Here is a 12,199-nt window from a genome sequence, read left to right as displayed (position 1 = left end):
CCACATTTGGTGCTTGATAAATATTTGTTAAGTTGAGAGCAAGCTTAGGATAAATATCACCAATATCAGTATGAGCACAAAAAGGTAAATTAGACATCATAGAAAAAAAAAAGAGAGATGAAACGCTGGTCTTCTGGCATTATATTTATTTATTTACTTGAGATGGAAAAGTAGATAAAATATGCAACAGGATAGAGAAACAATATAATGAAGCCTCAGAAGTCATGATAAAGTAGAACACATAGAGAACATGTTGATCATTGAACCTGGTCTCAAAATATGCACAGTGTAAGGGAAAGCCACTTTTTTATAATGGGAAAAGATTATATGAGAGTAATTATCAAAATAAGAATAGAGGAATAGGGGAGTTCTCATCATGGATCCCTTTGGAGATGATGATGATATGTAATAATATTGTTATTATTTTATAATATTTAGAAGCTTATCCTTTGTAATTAGAAAAAAATGACCCTTGTCTCCTCCATCTTATGATGGAGGAAAAGGGTTAGGTTCCATGGAAAGGCAAATGGAGAACATGAGTTTGACAAGTCCTTAAGGCTACAGCATTGGGCCCTCCAGTGGTGAGAGGTGTTGGCTCACATGATATCTGATAAGGCAGAAAGGTAATTAGCCAATAAGAGACAAGGTGTTACTGAAAAGTGGAGTTGGCGCACCTGATTACTAATTAATCAGGCGTGAGATCACCTTGTAGATGCATTCACTATTTAATGATAGCAGCCAGCCTCTCTTGGTAAAGGAGCATATGTTTCCAGCTTAATCTACTGGTTTATACTGACATCAAATTGTCATTATCAGAAAGAATCAGGCCTTTTGATTATTTCCACTAATTTATTGAACACTTAAAATTAATGAACCCCAGGCCTTTTAAATGTGCTCAGTTGGTTTGGAAGATGGAGGAGAAAGCAAGGGCGGGGCGGGGGGGGGGGTTGGTGGAAGAAAGCCTTCATTAAAAGGACAATTTGTTTGGATAAAAGTAAAGCAAATACATTTCATGGGTGATCTGAACTCTATTGAAAAACACATGAATTCTAAAAGCTAAGCCTTCAAAATGATGGAGAGGAAATAGGATAAGAGGTGTGTTCTGCTGACCAGTATTGGCCTCCAAAGAACATATGGCTAAAGGGTTCCCCCCCCTAATTATTTATGTGCCAATTCTCTTGGAGCCCTAACCGCAATTAAGTTTAATCAAATAAAAGCAATCAAAATTAAATGTTGGAAATCAATTGTTAGACTAACTAACAAGAACTTCATTTTTTTTTTTATTTTGAAAATTTAGTTAGGTTGGGGGGAATTTAGCATAAAGCCATCTTTATCACATATAATTATCTTCTGTATTAAGATGCTCTTTGCATCCCATCCAAGTTGTGGCTTTTTGTATTCAGTTTCAGGTGAAGGCCACATTCAAGTGACTCTCCAGGTAAAGGAAGGTGTGCCTCCAACTATTTCAGGTGAGTATTAACCCACCCACCGAATAGAAGTGCCTGGTATAGCTGAATTCCCTCCAATAATAGTTCTATAGATTGCTTCCATCAAATTGTTTATAAGCAGGTAGGCAACAGCCCTAATGCTATCATGCCTAACAACTCCCTATTGTCTCACCCTATAGCTGAACTATGTGCCTGCATTTCAAAGAAAGCTATAAGAAGGGTGCATTTCAAAACATCGGGAAGTACGAATTAAAACATGTAAATAAGCACATTTCATAAATTATGGACCATATGTGCACACAGAAGTCCAGATCTGCACATGGGCCATTAGGCCTCTACCAAATGGAAAGAAAAATTCAGGGTCTCTCAAAACTTTAATTGTTCCCAGTAATTTCAGGACATCAGGGTAAACAAACCCTTCCCAAAAGTCAGATGGCTCTGTGAAATCTCTCTAACTCATAAAAGTCAAATTCTCCACGACTAAAAGACTCCTAGGCACCTTCTAATGCATTTCATGGTTTGTTTTTGTTTATCCTGAGCCAATTTAACTATGCATTGGCGTCAGGGACAAATCTTTCCAAAGGCTAAGTTTTCCTTTGATTTCCAGTGGCATTTTTGTGTTATGTCAGAGCAGAGCCTATGTTAATCAGAAAATGATCTAACTGCTCCATTTAAATTAATACGTAAATGAAGTAAAGGTGCTAGACTAAAGCTAGAAACTGGATGTACTGATGGCTACTACTCCATGCTTACTGCACTGGGAAGAACATGGTTCTTTGTTTTCAGAACTGTTTCTGGGTTACCATACATTTTGTTCTTTATGTCCCCTGTCCTTTATCTCTCCTTTCTTTCAGATGGCTCATGATGCATTATTTATTGAGGGCCTCTCGTGCAAGATGCAAGAGGATACAATGAGTAATGATGTTTGACTCCATGGGGCCTTATGGTCACATGGGGATGTCGATTAAATGACTAACTAAATAATCAATGAATAGATCTCTTTTAAAATAACTGCTCCCAAGAAAAGTATCTTGCAGTTCTCTCTTCTCTGACAGTTCTGTGTTCAAATGTCCAGTTGGTTGGGTCAGTTGCCATTTATAGAGGACATATCGGTTGGGGGTAGTTCTCATGCCAGTTCCCCTAAGAAGATACTGCATTATTTATGGGTGGCCAGTCCTCATTCAATGAGCTGTATAGTCAAGGTGCCGTGCCACTCAGGACCTAGTAGGAAGAGTTTTGCATTAAGGACTCTCTGGAAGGAGACTGTGTGTGGCCGGCCCCCTGGGCTTGTTAGCAGGTGTCAGTTTTATCGGAAGATGTTTCATTTGGCCTATCAATGACAACATGCTAAATAAACAGAAAAATTCAGGGAGTTATAGAATATTAATAAGGGAAAGAACCTGACAGGCTATCCTATCCAATTGCCTCATTTTACAAATAAGGAAATGGAAGCCTAGAGATTATATAGTTTACTTAGTCACACCTAGTCAGTGGTTGAACTTGGATGAGAGCTCAGGTTACCCAACTCAGCCTGGTGTTCGTTCTGCTATACCATATAAACTCTAAGATGTTCAAAGTACCTTTTGGGGCACATATTAATTTATGCCTTAAAGTAAAATTAATTGTATATAGTCAGTTTTCCTAGCTGATAAAATTTGCAACAGAAAACAATCCTAAACACAGAGATACAGAATTCATACATTACCATTCATCAGAAAGATATTTCAAATACTAATATATTTTTGAGACATTCCTTGATTCCCATGGGAGACATATGTGCTGATGTCAAAATTTAAATGTGAGTGTGTATTTTGCTTAATTAAAAGCTCTATGAAAAACAGAAAAATTATTACAGTATCAAAAGTTCTTTGACCGGGATACCTGGGTGGCTCAGTGGGTTAAGCCTCTTCCTCCAGCTCCGGTCATGACCTCAGGGTCCTGGGATTGAGCCCCACATCAGGCTTTCTGCTCAGCGGGGAGCCTGCTTCCCCTCCTCTCTCTGCCTGCCTCTCTGTCTACTTGTGATCTCTCTGTGTCAAATAAATAAATAAAATCTTAAAAAAAAATTCTTTGCCAAAACAACAATGGAATGATTAATGGAGTTCTAGCTATATGTTAACCCACTCAGAGATTCAGTATCAGTGTGTAATGCAGATGAGACATTTTGGGTTAGGGTGTTCTGTTGCAGACAGTCTCCTAGTTGAGTCAATTGTAGGTTTATTCTGAGTGTACAAGATGGTGCTGCACACTGTGTGCAATTTCTATTGCACACAGGAAACTTCAGAACCAGCAGAAATTAGGGTATATATGGTCCAGTGTTGAGGAGAAGCAGAGGAGGTGGTGGTGATGTAGGTTATTGGATGGATGCTCAGTGGGTTTGTGGTGAGGATTTATGCTAATTTGAGTCAAGAGGATATCCAGGTTTCTTAACACCCCAGTGCAGGTGGTTCATGTTCTTCGAACAATGTGTTTGTCCTGGTTTCCTCTCAATGTGCGTAAGGCTTTATAAAAAATGGGAGAGGGGAAAATGGGCAAGACAACCCACTTTCAGGGAAGAGAAAAATATTTCTGAAGAGCCTTTACCTCATCGATGTTGTCTTTTCGGGGGGGGGCTATGGAAATATGGCACATAGTCATAGGGGGCTATGATGCTCAGATAATCTCTTCTTAAATTTGCCATCCTTTCCCCATAGAGCTAAGTTTATTTCTTTTCCTCAGGCTTCTGAGCATCTGTCAGCCCTTCTTCTTTTTGAAGTCAACTCAGCCTTTTTAGCATCTTCTGAACTTTGTCCTATCAATAAATGATTCGGTCTTGTGTCGCTGATCTCTCCTTTACTAGTTCCTTCTGGTCAGTGCCTCTCATTTAGAACAAAACAAAACAAAATTCATGAATTCTGAGTCTTCCTCTAGTTGATATCTCTGCTGCAAACTTCTCAAAAGACTAGTCTCTTGACGCAGAGCCATAAAAAGCTGGGTGGATGAAGGTTCAAGGTGGAGAGGACAATATTTGGCTCAGATAGCAAGTTGGAGGCTGCCTTAAATCATAGCTGTTGCTGAGTGACAGATCTGTAGAGGATAGCAAGGTGAGGCTTCCTCCCAAATGTTGGTCCTGACCAAAATATGTGGAATCCTATTTCAAGGTAAGACTCATTTATCTAAAGACTGGGAAGACAGATCAAAGCCTGTATGCCTCAAATCCCTAAGGCTGTTCATTTCTCAGTGAGATTTTGGGACGGTCGGACCCAGTGTCTTCCCTTCCTCAATCCTTCCTTCCCTGCATTCCTCAATCCGCTGTAATCACACTGGTTCCCATCTCAACCATTCCACTGGTGCCACTCTCATCTGGATCATCTGGGCTCTGTTTCCTGAATTCAATAGTCACTCCTTATTCACTCTCTTATCAGAACTTCACTATTAACAAGATCATGTCTGCCCTCAGGACATGCTCTATTTTATAGGCTTCTAAGACATTCCTCTTTCCTGGTTCTTGTACATCTCTGCTTCTTCTTTAAACCTTGTAGGCTTCTTGTTCTCTCCCTACTTTTCTATATTAGTGATAGCCATACAGAAGCTGGATATTAATTATAGAAATCTGGTAACTTTGCAAGAGACTGAAACATGTTTTCTTCTCTATTAAGTGTTCTTATTTTAAGGCAGAATGTATAGAATGATCAAATTCCTTCATAAAAACTTAGAACAGTCATTTTAAGATTTGGTTTGTTCAGTTAAAGATAGTTTCAGCCCCCTTATAAATAAGGGTGAAGATGGCAAAGTGAAGAATTTGTTTCCAACATCTGTGATATAAAGAGGCTTTTAAGCCTGGTATGTGGATTTGAAGAGCCTGGTCATTGCCCTTTTGAAATATCACTAGAAATAAAGCATCAGAATATCTCTGTCTGGTGTTTGTGGTGCTACTTAGTGGCCATTTCAACAAAGCCCCTACCCCATTCCCACCTGAATATTCAGAGTATAGTGTTCGAAAGGAGGCAAAATTTGGAGGAAACTAGGTATTTTCATCTTGGTGTTTGTAAAATATAAAGCTCCTGAGTGAAACCTGTGCTAAGCCCATGCCCAATTCCCATGGTGTGGTGTCTATTTTGTGCTAATTAAATTGCCTAGGATTTCTACTTGACTATAATCTACATAGTTTTCAGTTATCCCCAGGCTCTAATGAGACTATGATTATGAGGGAGTTAGGTTCCTGTAGACAAAGTAACTGGGTGCTCCTCAAGGTTCTGACCTCAGGAATTTTCTCTTTTCACATTGTCATCCTCTGGAGCTATCACGACCGTCCTTAGAGTTTCAAATATTACCGCAAAACCCATCTCTTTGACTCAGAGCTCTCTCCCATTCCTCAGATTCATATCTAATGCCTCCTTGCTGTGTACCTCCACCTGGAGGTCTTTTCAAAGATACCTCAAATCCTTTATGGCCCAAACGGAATTCATTGATGTCTATCTTAATGGACATCTCTGCCCATTACCACTGATGTGCTGGAAACCCAGGAGTCATCTTTGGCTCTTCCATCATTGTTACCCATCACACCTGGTTCTCTGATTATTTCTCCATTCTCATCACTTGCCTCCTTCCAGCTCTGTGGCTCAGCAACAAACTGCTTAGAGACTCACCACTTAATCTCTTATTTCTTGCCATTACTAATGATCATCTTTCTGTCTGGAGTACAAACCCTCACCACAGTCCCCTTTACTTTTATAGCTCCCAAGTCTTCAAAATGCAGCTCAGATGTTTCCTCTGCAGGAAGCCTCCCCTGGCAAGGTCTCACTTTCTCTTGTTGTTGGGTACCATTAAAACTCCCTTTAGAGTATTATCCTCCCAATATCCATTTATGAAACGTACACACCATTATTAGCTCCTTTTAGGCAAGAATGTCATTTTTCTCCTTTCTCTATCCTTACTTTTTAGGAGATTTTTGTAGGGAAGGCACTCATTTTCTGCTTGTGAAATTAGTGTAACAGATGGGATTTTGCCTCCACTCCCCAATCATGTGAGATCCCACATCGTTTGAGCTCTTGAAACTCAAAGAATGTTTGGAGTCATCTGTGAATCTTTTCATCCTCTTTTGAGAGACTCTCTCTGTCCTCTCTCTCTGTAATAGAGATCAAACCCCAGAAAAGAACGTGCAAGGGGCAGTTCAACATGATGTTGTGTGTGTTGGATACTGTGCGGTTTCCACTAGAAATTATTAGATTTATGTTATAATTCCTGATGAAGAGGCCAGTGGGTTGGTTGAAAAGAAAATGCCATTTGATCATCAGTGACAGAATCAATAAAAACCAGGTAGAACATATGAACTATATGTAAATTACTGCAGTGAGAAGTGTCCAGATTATTGATAAGCATTAAGAGCTATGAGAAGATTATACCTTTTGACTCAGTGATTCTATTGAGATTCTATTTTAAGAAGAAATCATTGTTATTGGAAGATTTGTATAGAGATATTTAACACTGCATTACTTACAATTTTAAAAGAGAGTGGAAAGATCCTAAATACCAAACATTAAGGTTTGAGTAAATGATACACTTCTTATATGATAAAATATTATGTAGCCATTAAAATTATGTTGACAAGGAGTTTTAACAACATTAGGAAATGCATATTAAAATGGCTAAGCTAAGTAGAAAAAGAAGTGAATATAAAATTGCATATATATGTTGTAACTCAATTATATAAAAATGCTAAAAAATTCTGGAAAGAAATGCAAATAAAAGTTTAATGGCAGTTATCAGTAGGTTGAGATTATAGACTATTATTGTTATTATTTTTCTTTCTATATTTGCACTTTTCAAATGTTTCATGACAAACATATGCTGTATTTACATCAAGCAAAGCACAAATGTTTAATAACAAAAGTAGAACATGTTTTCCCTAGAAGTGGAGGTAATCAAAGGATTGAATAATTGTTTGCTTTACACTGATAAAATGATTTTTACGTTATAAAATATCAAAAGGCAGCTATCTTGGGAGGTAAAAATATCATCAATATCCTAAAATGAGGATACAATTTGCAAGTTATTATAGTGAACCAGATTTTCATAGTTACTTTGCTGTTTTCCTTTTTGTTTTGTAGCTTCTACCTCTGCACCTGAGTCAGCTTTTAAATGGTCCCTTCCTGAAGCATGGACAGGGATTGAAGAGGGTTGGGGAGGACACAACCATACCATTCCAGGTCCTGGAGATGATGTCCTGATTTTACCCAGTGAGTAAAACAGTATGCAAATGAAATAATCACAGACAGACTAAACCAGAACAATCCAGTTGGGGCTTATTTGTCATTTAAATATATGGTACAGATACAGAATGTGGGCAATCTTATTTGTAGGCACTCACATCTACAACCTTCTTTTCTGAATTATTATAGGTGAAGAATTTCATAATCTTATGAAATCCAGAAAAAATTCGCTCCTCTAACCTTCATTAAAGGTGGACTAAGTAGTCACAATACCACAAGGAATTATAATAATTCACTAATGGGATATTTTTCTTATGTGGCAGAGAACAGATTTGCAGAAAGTTTTAGTGTCCTTATGTTGGAAAGACATAAGTGTTTGGAAAGAAGCAATTTGCAAATGCTTTCTTTTCTTTTGCCTTTTGTGAATCTTTTAAATACAGAACTTTTAAACTTTAAGTATAGAATCTTTCAAATACAGAAAAAATGATGAATAAGTTCTTCTGTTGCCATGATTTTTCAAAGATGATGGAAAGGGAAATAGATGAATTAAACAGAAAAAGAATAGTCTATGTACATGTGTATGTACGTATATATGTATGTATGATCTGTCTGGCACTCTCTTCCCACATAGACAAATATGGAGGAAGATGTTTCTTCAGATAAACAGAAACACATACCCATACTTAAAAATTTCTTCTTTCTTTTTTTTTTTTTAAAGATTTTTATTATTATTATTATTGTTTTAAGTAATAGCTATTGCCAACGTGGGGCTCAAACTCACCACCCTGAGATCAAGTCACCTGCTTCACCAACTGAGCCAGCCAGGTGCCCTTAAAATTCATTTCTTAAGAGCAAGTTCTTGAAACTCCCAGAAAATCTCCCTACCCTTAGAAGAAAATGTTCTTCAAAGAACAAATATATTCTCCTTAAAAGACCTAATTTCATTTATGGCTCAGTTTGAACTTCCTAAGGTAATATTGAATTTCAAAAAATACTGGAAAAAGAACTTTGGGTCATCTGCAAAGGGCTAACAATGATAATATTGAACGTTCATTGACAGCTAACAACAGGGCAGGAATGATTCTCCACATGTTAAAAAATTCAACCCTGAGAAGAACTTCTTTGTGATATAAGTGATATTATCATCCCTATTTTTTTTAGAGCTTAATTAATTTATTTATTTGAATGCACACTTGAGCTGGGAGGAGGGGCAGAGGGAGGAGCAGGCCCCCCAATGGGTGGGAAGTCTGAGATCCCAGGACCCTGAGACCATGAGTGGATCCCAAGGCAGTTGCTGGGCTGCTGAGCCACCCAGGTGCCCCCATCATGCCTATTTTTACTGACCAGGAAACAGAGGCCTAGGACAGGTAAGTCACTTGCCCAGATTCCTGCAGTTTGAAGTTCAGCCTCAGGACTTTAACCCCCGCAGTCTGACTCGAAGGCCTTATTCTTAACCCATCAAACGCATTCCCTTTCTGAAAGGACGAAGAGGGAATGAAAAAGAGTAGTTGTGTTGCTTGTTTTATTTAGGATAAAAAAATGAAGGCAGGATGATTAAAACACGGAAAGCACCTCTGGGCATGGGGGTGTGCTGGTAGAGCTGTGCAGAGAGAGATGAAGGACAAGGAGGGGGTGGACTGACCAGTGGGAACTTCAACTATTATTATCATCCAACTCCCCTATCATCCACCTCTTTCAATGGAGAATGTAACTTTTTGAATAAACAATCTCATGAGTCATTCCCATACGGAAGGGAAAAATCTGTTCTTGTCTCAGCCGTTTTTTTGATGAACGTAGCCAGCGGATTGGCCCTGGGCTATGGTTTTTCCCACTGAGCAAGCTGTTTCCCCCCACCCCATGCAGGAAGCAAGCGAAGCTTTTGAAGGTTGCCAAGCTTTTTGTATCCTTTGGGACCTTTATGCTGAGAGAGGAGTCCTCTTGGCTATCTTGCTGGGCACTGCAGTTGACTGTATCGTCCTGACTTTGGGGAGCCCCCAGCATTGTCTGTCATGCTTCCTTTGTTTGTGTGTGGTCATTCATAAGATGGGCCTGAATTCTCCATGAAGCTGCTCTTAAGTAGCACAGACTAGATAGATAAAATAGCACAGATCAGTGCTTTGGGAAAAAGTGGGGCATGAGGGGAGAGGCCCAAGCACTGGCTGTGTAAAGTATCTTTCTTATTTCGAGAATCAGAGACATTAAGATTTTTTAACCATGCAGTTATTGTTCATTATTTCTGGTTTCCAAATGGAAAGATAAGTGAATGAAAACGGATGTGTAATATGTAATAGATGAAGTCCTTGTTGTTCTGTTGCCTTTTTCCCCTTCCCTTATAATTATGCTCTCTTTTAACTCCAACAAGCGATCTTACAGTGGCCAACATTTTAATCTGTTGTTCTGTTCCGTTTGGGGTCTCACATAGAAGTTTTTCTGGCTTACTTTTCCTTTCAGGTTTTTGGAAAACCCTGATATCTTGACTTTTGATGGACTTTAGTTTAAATTCACCTTCTCTTTCTACTTGTGGTTTTGTATCCTCGACTTTTGTCTAGTTCTCCTGGTTTCACTCATTCTCAGTCTTCATTGAATCAAGTAAGTTTGTTCACCCATGTGTGGCCCAAAATAGACAAACAAATACTGCTTGAGTGGAGTGTACAATCTCAGTGCTGCCACCCACAATTTAATATTAGAGTTAAATCTTTTGAGATTGATGGGTCTGATACAGTACAACTGTTAAGACTGTGCAGGTCTGTGAAAAATAATTCTCCTTTGAGCAGACACCTATGAATTAAGATTTTTATGATGATGCTGTTGATGATGATAGCAACAGATATAATTTGAGTGTTGGTGTGTGCCCTGCACTCTGCATGTTCTACATGGTTTTTCACAATTAATTCTCACAACCAGTTTATGAGTGAATCCTACTGTTGTCCTCTGTTTCATAGTTGAGGAATCTGAGACACAGAAAGGTTAAGTAACTTGCCTAAGTTTCATCCAACTAGTGAATCAAGAGGCTGAGACAAGAAATCAGTTTAATTCCAGAGCCCTTTTTATAGTGTTATTTAAAAAAAAAAACAAAACTAAACTAAACTAAACTCACTATCATCCCTGCCTGTTTTGATTCATCCAAATCAGATTACGTATTATACAGGATTTAAACTTCTCTGCTTATTGTTCACATTGTCTCCTTCACTCAGAATTAAAAAGGGAAAAAAATAACCCAGCTATTTATTGAGTACGTAGCATATGTGAGATCCTGGAAGAATTCAATCTTACCACATCCCCTTTAGGTACAGACACTTGAGGAAACTGGCGAAACTTCTCAAAGAGGTATCTGATGTAACAAGCCTTGAGTAAAAGCGTGTGCTTTACATCAGGCAGCAAATGTAGCTGTATTTCAAGTTAACACTTTTTTCCAATTCTGTTTAGCCAACGTATACTGAACACTCAGTGTTTGAGGCACTGTACCAGGTGCTGCTGACGTGGGGCTCCAAAGGCAAGTCAGATACACCATAACCTAGAATAAATAGCTAGGGATTTAGCTGAGTCAATAAAACACAGATACATAATAATACAACAAATGACTGGAATCAGCAATAGAAGTGTTTTGAATCAAAATGTCTCTGGTGAATGGAAGAGAGATGGCCTCGTGGCAGAAGAGGACCTTGAAAGATGGAGTAGGGATCTGAGGGGCTGTTAAGAGACACAAAGACCTATTGGGGAGTTAGTGATGCTTCGGGAGATGAGGACAGGCTATTGACTAGGATAAACCTGGGTTCACATTTGTATTTTGACATTGACCAATTATGTGGCATTGGACAAGTTTTAAACTTCTCTGACCCTCATCTGTAAAATGAGGGCTATAATTAATATGGATGTCATGGTGTTAAAAAGATGAAATGAGATAATGTCAGTACATATGACCACTGCATAGAGTATTGGCAGTAATGGAATTAGAGATGAAAGCCGTGATTTTTAATGTATCAGGTGCTCTTTTCCTTCATTTTTCCATCTGGCTGCCCCTGTTGGCCTCTGGTATTAGCGACACTTTGTATTTGCTTTCCAATGGCTTATTATTTAATTTTCACAACATCCTTGGGAGCTAAATAGGTAATAACTATTATTACAGTAAAAACCCATTTTTACATAATACGATTTTAATGGAACTGCTGATTTTACAAAATGAAAGTGACTGGTAAAGAAGATTTAAGTGATACTTTTGAACCTCTAATATAATTTTATGGTGTTTTGTGTATTTTAATTCATTAATAAAGGAAACGTGTAGAACATTCCCATCATTATTCAAATAGAATAGCATAATTTTTCAATAAAATTCTTAGGGTAAATTGCCTATTTCCATTTTCTGGGAAATCAATTTTATGGAATGACCTCAGACCCATCCTATTCCATAAAAATAGGACTTTACTGTACTAATAAAAGATATCACTATCTTAAGTATGATACCATTTTCCTCCAAGGCGTTCTGTCTTTATAGACATTGGATTTTGAAAAAGCTGTAAATTCTTCTCGGTGGTATTATATGGAGTCAGCTAAGGTAATCAT

General features: G+C 38.2%; 1 protein-coding gene across 15 annotated transcripts in view; it reads left to right on the top strand.

Annotated features, from left to right (window-relative positions):
* PKHD1 (PKHD1 ciliary IPT domain containing fibrocystin/polyductin) overlaps window positions 1–12,199 on the top strand; it is a 475,577-nt gene that overhangs the window by 239,468 nt on the left and 223,910 nt on the right. For all 15 annotated transcript variants that reach the window (XR_009354742.1, XR_009354743.1, XM_059178234.1 and 12 more), the window contains 2 exons: window positions 1,404–1,469; window positions 7,538–7,666. Coding sequence is in view for 13 of the 15 variants with exons in the window: in XM_059178234.1 (XP_059034217.1) it covers window positions 1,404–1,469; window positions 7,538–7,666 (195 nt within the window). In the remaining 2 variants the exon portion in view is untranslated. The remainder of the gene's footprint in view (window positions 1–1,403; window positions 1,470–7,537; window positions 7,667–12,199) is intronic.

The sequence above is a fragment of the Mustela lutreola genome, chromosome 6 (genome assembly GCF_030435805.1).
Source record: "Mustela lutreola isolate mMusLut2 chromosome 6, mMusLut2.pri, whole genome shotgun sequence".
NCBI classification, from domain to species: domain Eukaryota; kingdom Metazoa; phylum Chordata; class Mammalia; order Carnivora; family Mustelidae; genus Mustela; species Mustela lutreola.
This window is presented reverse-complemented; position numbering and strand designations above follow the sequence as displayed.